Below are 19,624 nucleotides of genomic sequence, written 5' to 3' on the forward strand. Positions count from 1 at the left end.
TAGTGTATTATGTATGACAAGATATGATAGACCAGTTTGTAATTTTTAGAAGAAGCTATCTGTTCCTCCTCCAACACCAACTGATAAAGTAAAGGAAGAGGAAGTGGATGCTGAGGTAATATTTTGTGGAGAATACTTCTTAGCACCATCACAATTTAAGTTGACAAGGATAGTTAGCCATTTATTGTGGAAACTGGGGTAATGTTTTGTGGAGAATAATTTATAGCACTGTCACAATTTACGGGGTAATGTTTTGTGGAGAATAATTTATAGCACCATCACAATTTAAGTAGAAAAGGATAGTTAGCCATTTATTGTGGAAGCTGGGGTAATGTTTTGTGGAGAATAATTTATAGCACCATCACAATTTAAGTAGAAAAGGATAGTTAGCCATTTATTGTGGAAGCTGGGGTAATGTTTTGTGGAGAATAATTTATAGCACCATCACAATTTAAGTAGAAAAGGATAGTTAGCCATTTATTGTGGAAGCTGGGGTAATGTTTTGTGGAGAATAATTTATAGCACTGTCACAATTTAAGTAGAAAAAGATAGTTAACCATTTATTGTGGAAGCTGGGGTAATGTTTTGTGGAGAATAATTGATAGCACCATCACAATTTAAGTAGAAAAGGATAGTTAGCCATTTATTGTGGAAGCTGGGATAATGTTTTGTGGAATATAATTGATAGCAATGTCACAATTTAAGTAGGAAAGGATAGGTAACTATTTATTGTGGAAGCTGGGTTAATGATTTGTGGAGAATAATTTATAGCACTGTCACAATTTAAGTAGGATAAGATGGTTGACCATTTGTTACAGAAGCTGTAAATTATACATTTTGATTGAAAATGCATTCACAGGATAAGATCTACAAATAGTCAACATGGCAGAAATTGTCAGTTGACGCCTTTTAGGAGTTATCTCCCTTAAAAGTCAATTATTTTTACCTTTTTAATTTTTTTGGTAAAAACTTTTAAGAGTAACTGTTAACAGCATAAATGATCAGCAAGACAAGATCGGAAAAAAAAGAGAACTCAGTCATGAGTTTATATTCTAGTCTTTTATTTAGACAGTGGCCATTGTTGAAAATGTACATATATCCAGGTGAGATATAAAGGTTCTTTTGAGCCTCTAGTCCTAGGGAACTACAAATAACAACTTCTGGAAATTTGTTGTCAGGTTGCATCTGAACATGATATATGGTTTGAAGCATTTTCTTATGCATTGCTCTTCAAATTAATATTTACTGAATACTTAAAAGGAGGGGAGGTAATTATGTTTTCTGCTCATTGGTTGGGTTTTTGTCTCTTTGACACATTCCCCGTTTCCATTCTCAGTTTTATTATTGAACAAAAGCTCAAAGTTCTACTTGTTTTTGGGGAAAGACGGCTTCAAGCCGTCAATTCCCTATTTGGTTGGCCAGACTTCCAAGCCTCTCACATCAATCATTTTGTTTTTATAGTTGGAAAACACCTCAAAATATCATACTGAATTGATGAGATCAAGATAAACAAATGAACAGATTGACTTTAAAACACTTTATTACACATTTCCCTTCTGTTTCTCGCGAAATTATCATATCTCGAGCTCTCCCTTACACTAATTTACATTTCTTTTACAATCTGGAAAAATCAGTATTACGAAATATTCTAAATATATCTAACCTAGTGACGTCATGGTTGGAATTCCACACTACGTAGAAGCAGGGATATCCTTTACTCATAAAATCATTCACAGAAATTGGTGCGATTTTAAAATCAGTATTTGTTTTATTAAACAAAATTATGTTTGCTGTAGATGATTCAAACATCAATGCTTTAATTTGTAGGTCAACTTTCGCGGTAAACAATGGGATACATGAGATTAGGGAGAGAAACGGCATTTTTCATTTTTTCTGTAACTGTATTTCGAATCTTCCTCCAACACAGGAGCACCTCTATTGATGAGTGATTATCCACCAAAATAAAAGTTCATGTATCTGAACACTTAAAATGTGACATTTAGTATATGATAAGTAGTCTTCCATTAAAACAAAATTTTGTGTACCAACATAATCATTGAAAATGGTAAAAAATTATAAAATTTTAAAATGGTGCATTTTGTAGTTTAAACATATTTATTCATGAAATTTACAAATATATCAAAATATACAAGGATAAGAAAATGTTGGATCTGGAAACAAGCTGCACACAGCTTATATCAATCTGATTGATTTTTGTAAGTACATGTATCCCTGTGATGAGAGTTGTAACTGGGAACTTAATCAAGAGGGAAATTTAAAACTGAATAGACTTTTCAGTCCTCACTTTCCTGAGAAAGTTGTAATCAATTAAAAATTTTAAGAGCACCGTCACAAAAAAATTTAGAATGGCCCTAGCCTGCAGTTCACTGGTACACAATAAAAAAATTAAAAGTATATTGTAGTAGTTATTAAATGATAGAATTCAATTGAATTTTCTAAAAACAATCCGCTAAAGCACCTGTCACTGTAAAGACATCGTATCTTCGTTCTCTTACTGTATAAAAAAAAATGTAGGTCTGTCAAAAATTTGATGGGTCTGGCAAAACTTGCTACCCTGTAGTCCCCAATGTCTGACAGAAAAAAAAAACTGTTTGCATCTCTGAAACAGGGATATCATCTCTGTATCATGGACACATTCCCCATTTATTTTTCTTCGTGTTGGAAGATATTGATTTGATATTTGTTATATAGTTTTATCATAACCAGTTACATATCAAATTTGAAATTTGAATTTTGTTAGGTTAGGATGATTTTTTAGCAGCATTTGGGTCCTCGGACTTGAAAATTTCATGCAAATAATCAGTTTTCCGCACTATTTTTGTTATAAGTGCTTTTGTAGTTTGGTCTGTTTTTCAGATACTATAAACAAAAGATTAGGTGTATGGAATGAATGTAAGGTGTATATTTCCGTCTTACCAGTTTCATCTGACCTTGACCTTTTTTTTGGGATTCATTGGATAATGTTTTAAATATTTCCCGTTTGGGCTAAATCTATGATACTATAGGCCATTGGGCCATTATATTCATGATAATTGGTATATATCATGGAATGGTTGTTAATAGGTAGACATGTCTCTCTGGCAAGTTTTCATGGTTTTGTCCATTTATCAAATACTGTAAGCCATTGGTCAACTATATTAGTTGTAAGGAATGATTGCAAGATGTACATGTCTGTCTGGTAGGGTTCATCAGACCTTGACCTCATTTTCATGGTTCATTAATTTAGTCAATTCAATTTTGTGCAATCAGGTCTGTTTCTCTTGCCCTTTGGCTTATAGTATCTGAGTATATGCAAAAGGCTAACTTTATTTGGTGTACAATGTATGGTATGAAATTTAATTTAATCAAGTAAAGCAGCAGAGACATATCAGCATGTGCACTCTTGTTGTCATTTACGTTGCATTTTATTAAGTTAGTTATTTGTGAGTATAAATTAAGTTGCCTTCACAAAGACTTATAGAATAACTAATCGAAGAATTCAAATAGAGAAAAATATTCAACGAGTGACCGAACAACACATTAATTCATGAATGCGCGTAGCCAATGTAGTTAAAAGAATAACTAATTCTATAATTATTACATTGGTTGCAATGAATTACATTGATTTCCCAGTGAAATAAAAACTGATAATTTCACATGTGAAATAAACGTGGTTTTCACTCCTCTGACGTCATACAACAATAGGCGTTGTCAAGACTTCGATAACGTCGGATCAAAACAAATTGTGAATGCGTAGAAAAAGATATAGTTCCATACGTTTTCTACTTTAATTTCATAAAAAAGCCATTTGCCAATGTAATAAAAAGAATAACTAATCAAAGAATTCAAATATCGAAAAATATTCAACTCGTGACCGAACAACACTGATATTTGATATAGTTAATATAATTCAAGTTTAGTTATTCTAGACAACGCCTATTGTGAAATTATCGGTTTTTATTTGTAATGTAATTCAATGCTACCAATGTAATAATTATAGATAATTAATATAGTTTTGATCCAATATCAAAAAATATTCAACTCGTGACCGAACAACACTGATAATTAACTCATGCGCTATGCGCATTCTTGAATTAATGTGTTGTTCGGTCACTCGTTGAATATTTTTCTCTATTTGAATGGGAGTGAAATAACCACGTTTATTTCACATGTGAAATTATCGGTTTTTATTTCACTGGGAAATCAATGTAATTCATTGCTACCAATGTAATAATTATAGAATAATGTTTTGTCATATAGAAGTTTTGAAAACCTACTTGAATTATGTTACCCAATGCACAATTGGGTATCTTACATTGATTATATATGTGCATAGTTGACAACTTGTTTTCCATGCACTGTAGGGGGCTATTTCTTTCAGTTCTACGCATGCAAACAGTCTTTGTTCGTTTTAGTCTCCTTAGAGCAGACTGCATATATAGGAAATACCTTGTTGCCTCTCAGTGGAGAATATTTTGAGGTTTTGTTTCTTTCACATGATTTATTAAACCATATAACTAATTTATTAACTTTATAAATACTTTTTGAACTTTAGTATTTCTTTTTGAATTCAAAGATATAGGGCATTGTAAAGAGTATTAGATAAAGCTAAAATTGACAGTACAAGTGCTTTATTTCCAACCTGAATATACATTTCCAATGCTGTTTTCTGTGACCTAATAGAGAGTATTTTTATAAATTAAAACTATTCATATATATATACTGATATACTGAATGTTTTCATTCAACATATCTATATATAAATGATGCATTTGTTATCTGTAGTAAAAAGTCAAGTCACATCAACTGTTATATCTAATAGCTGTCATAGTTAGTGAGTTTAAATCATTAATGTACCTTTGGTATCTTTGGCGTCTCTTTAAGACAATTATTGAATCAAACCTTGTTTTTTATGCAATATTTTAACTGCTTCCAATTTCCATTTTGTGAAATACTTACCAGTTTATATAGCCAAAACTGAGTATTAATTTTTACACGAAAAAAATATATACTACCAAATTTGTGAACTTGTCTTGCCCAGCATAATGATTATCTTTCAACTTTAATCAAATGTTTTGATTTAGAAGGTGCCGATCTCTTCCATTGGTCCGAATTGACTCCATGATGAATTCTTGACTAAGGAAATTAATTACATTTAACACAATTAATTTCAATATTGTCAACCTTTCTACATGTTCTAGCAGTTCTTTTGCTCATTCTTTATATGAAGACTATCAAAAGATACCCAAAAAAATAGAAACAATAGCCGTCTTTTCCCTCAGAGCTCTCAAGCTCTTTGATTATCTCAGTCACCCACAACAAAACAGGGAAAGCATGTCTAGTAACCACAGTTTCCTACTTAGATAATTAAGAATATGAAAGCTTGATACATATTCATAACAAATACAATATTGGTTACAATTAATTGGCAGCAACAGCTAAGGATGTTTTGCAAGAGTTTGAAAAGTACCTCAGAGTTGATATTCTTTACATCGAGGGTATGATTTATTTGCACCTGGAAGGAAGGGTGTAATGGGTTTGACTGATTGTACACAACAAGTTTCAAGTCATTTTGAGTTTTTGAATGTGTAATTTTATCACTTTTGACAACAGATCAAGGTAAATGTAAACATGTAAATATAAATGAGTTACAAGGATAAAAAATGAAAAAATTTATTCACCTCACAAACTTTACTTTCTTTTATACCTGCTTAACTAGCTGGTCTAAACTGGACTCCAGAAATAATGTATAGTGATATAGGATATCTTATTTCATTCTGCAGGGAGAGTCTGAGCCAGAAGAAGAAGTCCAGGAAGTAGTGGAGATTGAGAGTGTTAAACACAGAGTCTTCAAACAAAGAAAACCTATAAAAATACCACCTCATAAGGTAGGCCAAACTAAAGGAAAATTAGATTGAGAATGTAAAACAAAGAGGCTTCAAACAAAAAAACACATATAAAAAGACCACCTCATGAGGTAGGCAAAAATAAAGGAAAATTAGATTGAGAGTGTAAAACACAGAGGCTTAAAACAAAGAAGACCTATAAAATAGCCACCTCATAAGAAAGTCAAATTTGAAGGAAAATTTTATTGAGAGGGTCAAACACAGACAAGTTTCATATGACCTTGACCTCATTTCATAGGTCATAGGCCAGTATTAACTTTTTTGTTGTTAAGTCCATTTCTCAGATACTATTAGTGAAAGGTCAACTCCATTTAGTGTATGGAATGATTGTAAAGTAAACATTTCCCTCAGGCAGGGTTCATCTGACCTTGACTTCATTTTCATGGTTCATTGGTCAATATAAATTCTTCCTGATTAGATGTGGTATGATTGCCAATGAGACAACTATCCATCAGAGTTCAAATGACAATGATTTAAGCAATTACAGATCACTGTATGCACTTTAACAATGAGGAAAACCCATATCATATAGTCAGCTGTTAAAGACCCTGATATGAAAAATGTGAAATAGTTGAAACAAGAAAACTAATGGCCTAATTTATAACAATTCAGTTTACGGAAAACAAACATGACAGACATTAACCATCGACAACCACTGAATTAAAGGCACATAAAGAATGAGGCAGGGCTAAACATATTTGTGAGTGTACAGGGACTGTGGTATACCAGCACAACATAAGAACAAACTGTAAAAATCATGATTAGGTCTGTTTCTCAGAGGCTTAAAGGATTTTACTTTTCCAAGTTATGGGATTTTATTCATAAAAAAATGGGGAGCAATTTTCATGAAACTTTGGTGAATTGTTTATATATATATTGACAAATATTCAATTTCTATTTTTAAAAATTCTGATTTTAAATTTTGAAGTATTGGGACTTGAATCATAAAAAAGGGTGGATTTAATGTATAAGACAAGCTAACAGGGCTACTGCGTATCCTGTGCTCATGGCGCTGCTCTTTATTTGTTATTGTTCTGGGTATTTTAAAGTCCAAAGTATGGTTACAGGTAAAACATTCCAGTCTACATAATGTAGTCAATGTATGTATTTTTGATGAATTTCAGAAAAAAGTTTCTAAACTGCCACCATTACCAAATGGAAATATTATCACTACATTGCAAATGGAGGAAGATTTACCATATGAATTAGATATGCCTGAGGCAACCTCTATGAGGGAAGAAAAATTATGGAAACTCGGGGATCTGCAGGGGCGGGTAAGTTGAAAGGGAAACCTGTGCAAATATTATCTAATATACAGTAAGATTTGGAAATATTTTAGTAAGTAAATAAAGGGAGATAACTGTTTTTTTGTGCTTCTTATTACAGATGAGTCAGTTGATGCAGGAAATCCTAGAATTCATCAAGCATGTAGCAGACATGATATTTATAGATCAAAACGGTATACCTCTAGTAAGTCATTATCTGTTTGTGTAATTAAGGGAATAATACTTTTATAATTTTTTGCAGTTATACATTGTTTATTAACATTAATATCAAATATTTCATGTAGATTTCTTTGTGAAATAAGAATGCAATATTTGCTGATATTTTTATGTATTCTTCTTCATAAATATACCTAAAAATAGAGCATATCTGAGTTAAAAATATTGGATTTTGAGCGATATTGCATTCTATATTTTTACTTTAAAGTTTGGTATGCAATGAAAGGTTCTAAGTTAAACAATATTTGCACAAAAAAAAGTAGACGAGATATAAACAAGACATCAGCAATGGAGCTTGCGTCCTTACTACAGTCATTGAATGAAGAATTATCAACGATGCTGAAATAACTGGTACCATATTATAAAAGGATTATTAGGCTAATATTAATGAATATTGTTCCTCCCAGCATATCATATGTCACTCATAATCTCCTGCAAAATGATTTACTGCTCGGGACAATTTTCCTCAATAACAGTGCAATCACCCTATAATATACCAGGTGTTAAGTCACTAAATGAAGCTGTCTTGCTAAGAACGAGGGAGAATTGCAAAAAAGCTAAATATGGAATAACCATGTATTTTCTGCAACTACAAGACATAAAGCAGGTACCAAAGCAAAGCTAAATTGTCTTTCATGTCTGTCTTGTTACATACACAAAATTTTATATTTGAAACTAAATATTTTAGAGGAAAATCTAGAGTTTTAGACAGGAAGTGGAAATGATAAACTTCTCTAACAGTATAAATACATTTGAATTATAAGCATGTACTTGTAGACAATTTTTGATTTATTTTCACTGAAAACATAAGATGGAAATTAATTGTAAATCATTAACATATCATTATTACTTATAGTTGTTAGATTTTTATTTTTTCAGTACATGCTTTTATTCATCTTAAGATCAGAAGAATACTTTAATTCTCTACTTTTATTCTTTGAAAGAATGCCAGATTTACAGCAATGCAGCCATTTGATTTTGACAAGAAATATGTCAAGAGGACAAAAACAGAAGATACAAAGGATGTAGAAGGAAGACAGAAGAGAAGTCAGACTTTCTTCTTGGGGCAGAAAGCTATTGGTTGTCTAAAGGATGCATATGAACTACTGTCAGGATCACTTACCTTACAAGTATTTTAAATTACTCTGTGTTTTAAGAATTTAATGTTATAGTCGGGGATGATTCAGTTCAGATGGATCTATTTTTATACCCCCGTCGTAGCGGAGGGGGCATTAAGTTTAACTCTTGTCCGTCTGTACATCTGTACGTACGTCCCAAAATTGGTTTCTGTTCTCTAACTTTAGATTGCCTCAACCAAATGTTATGTAACTTATACACAATGCTTATTAACACAAAACACAGGTCAAGTTTGAATTTTGGTGGCATCACTTTAACTGCTCTAGAGTTATGCCCCTTTACAAATGGAAAAATTGCTAAAGTTTTTGTTTCCCTTCTCTAACTTCAGTTTGCCTCAACCAAATGTTATGAAACTTATACACAATGCTTATTTCCACAAAACACAGATCAAATTTGAATTTTGGTGGCGTCACTTTTGCCGTTCTAGAGTTATGCCCTCTACAAATGGAAATTTCCGTTCTCTTACTTTAGTTTGCCTCAACCAAATGTTATGAAACGTATACACAATGCTTATCACAAAACTCAGATCAAGTACAAATTTGGGCAGCGTCACTTTTACAGTTCTTGAGTTATATCCCTTTATAACATTATATGCAAGCGGTGGCATCATCTGTGTCCCATGGACACATTCCCCATTTATTTATTTTTTTGTAAGTGATTTGCTTCCTTTACATCCATTTCAGTCTTTTATCTTAATGAGCAAATTTTTTCTTGTACTGTTCCTTTTTTTATCAGATTTTTTAGCTCACTTGGCGTCTGTCTTTGATAAGTTTTACAAAATCTTTCTCTGAAACTACTGATCTTGGCCACAATCTTAGGGTATTTAGTTTAAAAAATGTGTCGGATGACTCTGCCTGCCAACCAAGATGGGCGACATGGCTAAAAATAAACCATGGGGGTAAAATGCAAGTTTGTCTATTATATTGAAAACCACTATAAATAGAGAAAATCTGACAAGGGCATATATGTTTTGGAAGTATGAGATCTACCTATTGTCTTTTCACTTTTAAACTGTCAGAAGACTTTTTATAGGAGTTATTGCCCTTATATTACCAATTTTACCAACTTTTAAATTATTTGCCTATTATCTTGAAAATTATAACAGAGAGAAGCTTTAAATAGCAAAAATGATCAGCAAGATAACTTCTACAAATAAGTCTCATGGTTGAAATCGTCTGATGACCCCTTATGGGAGTTATTGCCCTTTAATGACAATTTTTATCCATTTTGCCTAATATCTGAAAAAAGTATAATAGATAGAAATTTAAATAGGCAAAAATTATCAGCAAGACAAGATCTACAAATAAGTCAACATGGTTTAAATCGTCTGATAACCCCTTATTGGAGTTGTTCTCTTTAATAACAATTTTTATCATTTTTAGCTCACCTGGCCCGAAGGGCCAAGTGAGCTTTTATCATCACTTGATGACTGTTGTCCGTCGTCGTCGTTGTCGTTGTCCGTCGTCATTAGCTTATTACAAAAATCTTCTCCTCTGAAACCACTGGGCCAAATTTAACCAAACTTGGCCACAATCATCATTAGGGTATCTAGTTTTAAAAATGTGTCCGATGACCCCGCCAACCAACCAAGATGGCCGTCATGGCTAAAAATAGAACATAGTGGTAAAATGTAGATTTTGGCTTATATCTCTGAAACCAAAGCATTTAGAGTAAATCTGACATAGGGTAAAACTGATTTTCAGGTCAAGATCTATCTCTCCTGAAATTTTCAGACAAATCTGACAACCTATTGTTGGGTTACTGCCCCTGAATTGTTAATTTTAAGGAAATTTTGCAGTTTTTTGTTATTAACTTGAATATTATTATAGATAGAGATAAACTGTAAACAGCAATAATGTTCTGCAAAGTAAGATCTACAAATAAGTTGTCATGACCAAAATTGTCAGTCGACCCCTTTAGGAGTTATTGCCCTTAATAGTCAATTTTTAACAATTTTTTGTAAATTTTTGTAATCTCTTACAAAAATCTTCTTCTCTGAAACTACTGAGACAAATTTAACCATACTTGGCCATAATCATTATTAGGGTATCTAGTTTAAAAAATTTGTCCATTGACCCCGCCTTCCAACCATCATGGCCGACTTGGTTAAAAATAGAACATAGGGGTAAAATGCTGTTTTTGGTTTATATCTCTGAAACTAAAGCTTTTAGAGCAAATCTGACAGGTGGCAAAAATGTTGATCAGATTTAGATTTATCTGCCCTGAAATTTTCAGACGAATCCGACAACCCGTTGTTGGGCTGCTGCCCCTGAGTTAGTAATTTTACAAAAAAAAAATTGTTATTATCTTAGATATCATTATAATATCTAATATCTAATACTATTTATTATGATTTTAACCTTATTTTACATGATTTCCAAAGCATCAGTAAATACAGGTGAGCGACACAGGCTCTTGAGAGCCTCTAGTTTAGCGTTGTTGCCTACTTTCTGAAAAACTATATTAGATAGATAGAAACTTAAATAAGCAAAAAATGATCAGCAAGACTAGACAAACAAAGAAGAGATTTTTGTCATGAATTCTATTCTAGTCTACAATGTTAGAGAGTGTTCATTGTTGAAGATGCACATAGACCTAGGTGAGCGACACAGGCTCTAAATTAGAGCCTCTAGCTTTTGGTTGTCTTTGCAATAATTGATTTTACCATTTCTAAATTTAGAGAGATTGTTAGTACAAATCCACTTTTGACTTGACAGAATTACTTTATATCCTGAATAGTTGATGCACCTTATAAAATATTGCTTGAATAGATTGATTTTAGGGTTTATCATAACAAAGATAGATTTTAGCTTTGTTGATATGGGGATGTTTGATAGAATTATATATTTAATAGTTGTTATAAACATTAAAAGAAAAAAAAAGAATGACCTTTTTAGCTCACCTGGCCCGAAGGGCCAAGTGAGCTTTTCTCATCACTTGGCATCCGCCATTCGTCGTCCTCGTCTGTCGTCTTGGTCGTCGTCGTTAACTTTTTACATTTTGAACTTCTTCTAGAGAACCACTGAATGGAATGAAACCAAACATGGCATGAATGTTCCTTATGAGGTGCTGACCAAGTGTTGTTACTTTGAAGCAGATCTATCATCCAAGATGGCCGACAGCGGGGGACTTAGTTTAACATATGACCCTATGGGAAATACATACAAATGTCTTCTTTTAGAGAACCACTGAATGGAATGAAACCAAACATGGCATGAATGTTCCTTATGAGGTGTTGACCAAGTGTTGTTACTTTGAAGCCGATCCATCATCCAAGATGGCTGCCAGCGGGGGACTTAGTTTAATATAGGACCCTATGGGAAATACATACAAATGTCTTCTTTTAGAGAACCACTGAATGGAATGAAACCAAACATGGCATGCATGTTCCTTATGAGGTGCTGACCAAGTGTTGTTACTTTGAAGCTGATCCATAATCCAAGATGGCAGCCTGGGGGGGGACTTAGTTTAATATAGGACTAAGTCCCCCCCCCCCCCCCCTCCCAGGCGGCCATCTTGGATTATGGATCGGCTTCAAAGTAACAAGTGTTGTTACTTTGAAGCCGAACCATCATCCAAGATGGCCACCAGCTGGGGACAGTGTTTAACAAAGGACCCTATGAACAATACATACACATGTCTTCTTTTAGAGAACCACTGAATGGATTACAACCAAACATGGCATGAATGTTCCTTTTGATGTACTGACCAAGTGTTGTTACTTTGAAGCCGATCCATCATCCAAGATGGTTGCCAGCGGGGGACTTAGTTTAACAGGACCCTATGGACAATACATACACGTCTTCTTTTAGAGAACCACTGAATGGATTGAAACCAAACATGGTATGAATGTTCCTTATGAGGTGCTGACTAAGTGTTGTTACTTTGAAGCTGATCCTTCATCCATGATGGCTGCCAGAGGGGGGACTTCCTTTAACATAAGACCCTATTGGAAATACATACAAATGCTTCTTCTAGAGGTGCACTGAATGGAATGAAACCAAACATGGCATAAATGTTTCTTATGAGGTGTTGATGAAGTGTTGCTACTTTGTTGCTGATTTACTGTTCAAGATGGCCACCAGGATTTTTCATTAAATTACAGGGCCAATATTAAACCAAATTTGGCCTCACTCATTATTAGGGTATCTGTTATGATTTTAATCTATTTTAACATGATTTCCAAAACCAAAGTAGAATCAGGTGAGCAACACAGGCTCTTGAGAGCCTCTAGTTAGTCTTTTATAAATTGGACAGGAGCAAACAGAATTTATAAGATATGTTTTTGAGTTGACAACACATTTCTTTCATTTTTTTTTTGTAGCATGAAGATTATGAACTGATCTACAGAGCCTTCAAAAACTACCAGTATCAGAGATCCATCAGACAAGCTGTGATGGCAGGAAAACTACCTCTATCTGCCCTACACATGGCTAAAAATGGACAAATTCCTGATCTAAAAGCTACTTACGCTGCACTTCAACAAAGTCTGAAGTCACAGAAACCACATACAGGCTTAACTGATGGAGGATTGTGGAAAGCTGCATCATTAACAAGTGTGGCATCAGACACATCAGAGGTACTGTTATTTGTTCATTCTGGGAACCTCATTAGAGAGGTCAATAAGTGGGGCATCAGCCACATCAGAGGTACTGATATTTGTTCATTCTGAGAACCTAATTGCAGAGGTCAATAATTGGCATCAGCCACATCAGAGGTACTGTTATTTGTTCATTCTGGGAACCTCATTAGAGAGGTCAATAAGTGGGGCATCAGCAACATCAGAGGTACTGTTATTTGTTCATTCTGAGAAACTTATTGCAGAGGTCAATAATTGGGGCATCAGACACATCAGAGGTACTGTTATAATGTTCATTCTGGGAACCTCATTGCAGAGGTCAATAATTGGGGCATCAGACACATCAGAGGTGCTGTTATTTGTTCATTCTGAGAACCTCATTGCAGAGGTCAATAAGTGGGGCATCAGAGGTACTGTTATTTGTTCATTCTGGGAACCTCATTGCAGAGGTCAATAAGTGGGGCATCAGCCAAATCAGAGGTATCGTTATTTGTTCATTCTGGGAACCTCATTGCAGAGGTCAATAAGTGGGGCATCAGACACATCAGAGGTACTGTTATTTGTTCATTCTGAAAACCTAATGACAGAGGTCAATAAGTGGGGCATCAGACACATCAGAGGTACTGTTATTTGTTCATTCTGGGAACCTCATTAGAGAGGTCAATAAGTGGGGCATCAGACACATCAGAGGTACTGTTATTTGTTCATTCTGAGAATCTCATTGCAGAGGTCAATAAGTTGGGCATCAGACACATCAGAGGTATACTGCTATTTTTAGGCAGTTAAGCTGCCTTATGCGAGCACCCTAGATTTGTGTTCTACCCAATAAATGCTGAAATACGTGCCATTGTTATTATCTAGCTGGATATAATGTTATTTATAACTAATTGAAGAGTTTTTTCATACTTTTAATTCTGGATTACAAAAATATGACCAGAAAAAACCTTAAATGATCGTCGAACCACCCAAAAGTTTTGAAGTTGCACATAGGAAGTAGAGCACATTAGGAATCCTTATGTAGTTTATTATCCCCTGTGCTTTTGGCTAAGATGTCAAAGAACAATTGTATGAAATATTTAATCGCCGAAAATCTTTAAAGACAAGCAGTTTAGATTTCCCAAATGGCAAAAGTCGTAGGAATATTGTTTGTCGTCAATACGTGTTACAACTACGTCAGTAGTCTATTAATAAGTTCCACTGTTCATGCTGTTGGCGGCAATTTCAAATTAGAAGACGAAATTTTCGTATCTTTTCAATTTGGAGGCAGGGATTCAAATTAGCGGTGGTCCGAGGTCCGCGACCTTCCACTGTTGCAATCGGACTCTCGACTTGGTTACTAGCTACGCCCGACGGACCTTTCACTTGAAAGAAAATTAAAAATAACTTTGCAAACCTTTTTACCAAAGTCTCTAAATAAACGATCTCAAAACGTATTTTCATCTTTATTATTCATGACAGCGATGTTCATTTTGTTCAACCGCTAGCTTTATACAGATAATCGCCTACAAGTAATGTGTAAATTCGAGTAAAATCGTATCTGACTGACAATAACAACATTGAAAAACAATGGATGCCGTGTAGACAATTACAATATCGGGTCCGATTCCGGAAGCGGATAAGGGTAATTCCGGGTTTTGGAGATCAACTACAAAAATTTTTTTCAGGCAGGTGACAAAATACATCTATGCATGGTAAATACATATAAACACTAGAAATGGAAACCAAAAGATATATGTAAAAGAAAGAAAAAGCAAAAAATATTTGATACAGAAACTCAAAATTACTTTTTGACAAATTTTAATGTCAAAATCCAATACAATGTGACAGCTGGGAACAGTATATCTAACAATATATATGTTCCTGGTGACAGTATAAATCTTCTTTATCAGTGATAAATGTTGATAATGCATGTAAGATGCTTTTAAAGTGTAAACATATTACTGCAATTTTTTTCTCAATTTTGAAGGGTCAGTTAACATAGCTGGAAGTTTCTTACTTTGTTTTCGCAAATAGTGCAACTAGATTTTATGATACCTGAATGTAAGCAAATCATATGATATATAGGTGGAATCCTTTGGGTCACTCTACCCCCTCCTGTTTGATAACTTTGAAACGGATGAGATCCCCACCCCTAAACCATATATATTCATGTATGGGACTATATAACTAATCAAATGAAATATATAGGGGGAAGTCCCTAGGGTTACCCCACCCCTCCTGTTTGAGAACTTGGAAACAGTCGAGATCCCCACCCCTAAACCATATATATTCATGTATGGGACAATATAACTAATCAAATGAAATACAGGGGAGTCCCTGGGGTCACCCCAACCCTCCTGTTTGGGAACTTTGAAATGGTCGAGATCCCCACCCCTAAACCAAATATATTCATGTATGGGACAATATAATAAATCAAATGAAATATAGAGGGAGTCCCTGCAGTCACCCCACCCCTCCTGTTTGAGAATTTGGAAACGGTCAAGATCCCAAGACAAGACAAGACAATTTATTTAAACTTAAGCACACGTATGGTGCTACAAGAGGATAACAATTATACATTAACAATTACATATATACTTATACATTTACAAGCAAGACACACAATAAATAAATAAGTGATATCATACAATAAAATGGAAATAAACTATAGTTGGTTGATTTGTTTGCAAAATTCTTAATTGCAACATGGATATGAAGTTATTGTAACATGCTTTGTATTATGAAAATATTTTTTCAATATGTTTTAGAAACATGCACACTTTTGTTAGCAGTGGCACGTTACAGTGTGATAATAGACCAGTAAGTTTCAATTGGGAAGGATTTTGTGTGTAATATGTAGGTATATATCTTTCTCTTAAAGACATAATTTGTTCATTGGAGCATACAAAAAAATAATGATCCCATAAACCATACATATTCATGTATGTGACAATATAACAAATGAAATGAAATATAGGGGGAGTCCTTGGGGGTCACCCCACCCCTCCTGTTTGAGAACTTGGAAACGGTCGAGATCCACCCCTTAACCATATATATTCATGTATGGGACAATATAACAAATCATATGAAATATAGGTTGAGTGCTTGGGGCCACTCTACCACTTCCTGTTTGAGAATTTGAAAACGGTCGAGATCCCCACCCTAAACCATATATATTCATGTATGGGACAATATAACAAATCAAATGAAAAATAGGGGCAGCTCCTATGGTCACTGTAAACCATCCTGTTTGAGAACTTGGAAACGGTCGAGATCCTCACCCCGAAACCATTTATACTCATGTATGGGACTATATAACAAATCAAATGAAATATAGGGGAGTCCCTTCAGTCACCCCACCCCTCCTGTTTGAGAACTTGGAAACAGTCGAGATCCCGACCTCTAAATTAAACCATATATATTCATGTATGGGACAGCAGAACTTATCAAATGAAATATAGGGAGAGTCCTAAGGTTCACCCTACCCCCTCCTGTTTGATAACTTGGAAACAGATGAGATCCCCACCCCTAAACCATATATACTCATGTATTTGGCAATATAACAAATCAAATGAAATATAGGGGAAGTCACTGGGGTCACCCCACCCCCTCCTGTTTGAAACTTGATAACGGTCGAGATCCCCACCCCTAAACCATATATATATTCATGTATGGGAAAACATAAAAAATCAAATGAAATATAGGGTTAGTCCCTAAGGTCACCCCATCCCCTCTTGTGTGTGTTTTAAGAACTTGTAAAAGTTTGAGATACCAACTCCTAAACCATATTCATTCCTGTTCGTCATTTCAAACAGATTTGAATGACATACAAGATCAATCTCATAGGCATCACATATGCATATCACTTTACTAGACCTAATCAATGTGTACTAGACTTTGCCCAATGTCAGGCGACCATGGGAACGAATAATTATGGCAGCTTTGTTTGGGAGACTTCGTAACAGCATTCTGTTACAATTATTTCTTGTTTATTATAAAATTTTATTGATGCAAAAAATGAGTAGGTTTAAAGAATTTACCTTAATTATATTTTGAATAATTTCTGGTTCTATAAAAAATTTCATTTTAATATGGCTCATTTTAAAGAAAACATATCTTTCAAGCCCAAGAGTGTTTGACCAACTTTATTATAATCACCTGTCATTTTATTCCAAACTTAGACATCATGGACTTGGGGTGAAGGTGGGGGTCATTTACATTTACTATGGGCAGGTCAGTCAGACCTCACCTTTGATCCCCGTAGTAGTAAACATTTGTCTGATTTGTGTCTCATAACTTTTGCACTGTAGAACACAAACTCAGTTTTCTTTCCAGGGAAGCAAGTCCATGCATACTATTACAAGCTCGTACTAAGTCAACTTGAACTACTAACAGTCAACTAATACCAACGTTAACTATCAACTAGAACAACTGCAATCATTTCGAACTTGTACCACTGCAGACACATGACCATTAAAAATATACTTGATATATGCGTTGCTTTTGAAAACCTTGATAAAATATGAATTATTTGCCTTAATAATTAATTCATTAAATGAACATAAATGCACAATATATGAATGTTTAATGTTTGTTCTTTTAAATCTTAAACAAAAAGGAAGCAACATAGCCACAGTTTTCATAATTATGTTTGCCTTGGTTTTTGGTTAACTGCCTACAGTGCTTACAGTGCTTTGATTTCATTCTGGGAACCTCATTGCAGAGGTCAATAAGTGGGGCATCAGCCACATCAGAGGTACTGTTATTTGTTCATTCTGAGAACCTCATTGCAGAAGTCAATAAGTGGGGCATCAGACACATCAGAGGTACTGTTATTTGTTCATTCTGAGAACCTCACTGCAGAGGTCAATAAGTGAGGGGATGGACAGGGAGGATTCTGATTCCCACTTTCCTCCCCCTTACTCCCAGACGAAAATCGGTTAAAAAATTATTTTCCAGAATATCCTAATTTTGCTCCCTCTCTTCCCCCAGTTCCCACACCCTGACTCCAACTTCCCACCCTTGCATTTCCATGTTCCCTTACCCCTGTCCACCCTTCATAAGTGGGGCATCACACACTTCAGAGGTACTGGTATTTGTTTATTGACTTCTTGGAACCTCATTATAGATGTCAACTTTCTTGTGAGGAACTTTTTGCTATTTCCTATTACCTGTTTGCCGATATTTTGAACTTTTCTAATATACTGAATCAACTTAACATTTTGTGTTACACTTTTCTCAAGTACTACTAGATAAAATGATTTTGAATTTGGTCAGCAGCCTAACAGAGATGTTTTGTAACTTGTGTGTGCCTTTTGGATCTGTTGGACACCTACTTCCTGTGTTCCCATAAGTACTAGTTTTCAATTACGAGTGGGGCATGCATTTTTGTTTCATTCTTGTATACAGGAAAGAATCAACCTTGGAGAAGATGACCTATTTTTCATGCATGAATAGCTTTGTTTGATTTCAGAGTTTGTATTTAACTTACAGCAAATTACAAACCAAGTTGGTACCATACACATTTTTGCTATTTATCTGCCATTATTGTCCATCATTAATGTTCCTGTAAAATTTTGACATCACATTAGAATATGAACTGACACCACAATTCAAAAGTTATTGTTGTATGACGTCAATAGTTAAAGCGTCACAAAATCTTCATTCAAGTGTCACCAATTTCCAAATAGCAATAAAGTTTATTGGAATATAAATCTTTATAGTTAAAGACCTAAAAAGATCCAGAAACCTATTAACATTGTAATGATTCATTTTACAGGTGATACTGGTGATTAAAAAAGGTGTCAAAGAAATTAAATTTACTTCAATTTTATGTTCCTCTGTCTGTCAATTTCTGCTTCGTCTTATTCCTCCTATAATGTCAAATATATCATAAAAATATCATTTCTCCATAGGAAGGTGTGCATGAAGTGAAATATTTCAAGTTATATGAATCTTAAAGGGTAGTCAAATGAACTTGCAACAGGTAGAAGATTAGACAAGGATACTATTTTGTGAGCATGCTCATATTACCTTGTATAATAGCAAATGTCTATGTTAGTGTTAAAACCCTCAATCATAGGAATGTTTGCAGTGAAAATCTACATTTCTCCAATTTGAAAAATTATGCTGGTTTTTATAAATGTTTCATTGGAAGTTTTTAACTATTAGCCATCAATTACTTTGTCTGTGAGAAATTTTACTTATTAGACTACAAAAATTCTTAAAACCAGTTAGGTCTGCAAATGTATATTAAACATTAAAAACAAGAATTATGTCAATCTATATCGATATGATATTTTTTCTGATATGTATTTAATGCATTAACACCAGTCAGAATTATTGATCAGAGATAAGATTTGTCAACGTGCTCTTTGCACTGCAAAATAAAACAGTGGCATGAAATGTTTGCTCAGTAAAATTAAATTTAAGAGATTATATTTCACTTTATGACTATTTACACTATACTATTGATTTATCTTTGAAAATGTTTACTATTTCTTTGTACTTTTTTGGCTCCC

General features: G+C 34.1%; 1 protein-coding gene across 1 annotated transcript in view; it reads left to right on the forward strand.

Annotated features, from left to right (window-relative positions):
• Positions 1-53: 53 nt before the first annotated feature.
• LOC127699081 (uncharacterized) overlaps positions 54-19,624 on the forward strand; it is a 48,667-nt gene continuing 29,096 nt past the window's right edge. Inside the window, exons 1-6 of the mRNA XM_052202819.1 lie at positions 54-115; positions 5,784-5,888; positions 7,031-7,180; positions 7,293-7,376; positions 8,353-8,538; positions 12,870-13,124. Of these exons, the coding sequence (XP_052058779.1) occupies positions 7,088-7,180; positions 7,293-7,376; positions 8,353-8,538; positions 12,870-13,124 (618 nt within the window). The 5' untranslated portion in view covers positions 54-115; positions 5,784-5,888; positions 7,031-7,087. The remainder of the gene's footprint in view (positions 116-5,783; positions 5,889-7,030; positions 7,181-7,292; positions 7,377-8,352; positions 8,539-12,869; positions 13,125-19,624) is intronic.

Source organism: Mytilus californianus, unplaced genomic scaffold (genome assembly GCF_021869535.1).
Source record: "Mytilus californianus isolate M0D057914Y unplaced genomic scaffold, xbMytCali1.0.p SCAF_4, whole genome shotgun sequence".
In the NCBI taxonomy this organism is placed as follows: domain Eukaryota; kingdom Metazoa; phylum Mollusca; class Bivalvia; order Mytilida; family Mytilidae; genus Mytilus; species Mytilus californianus.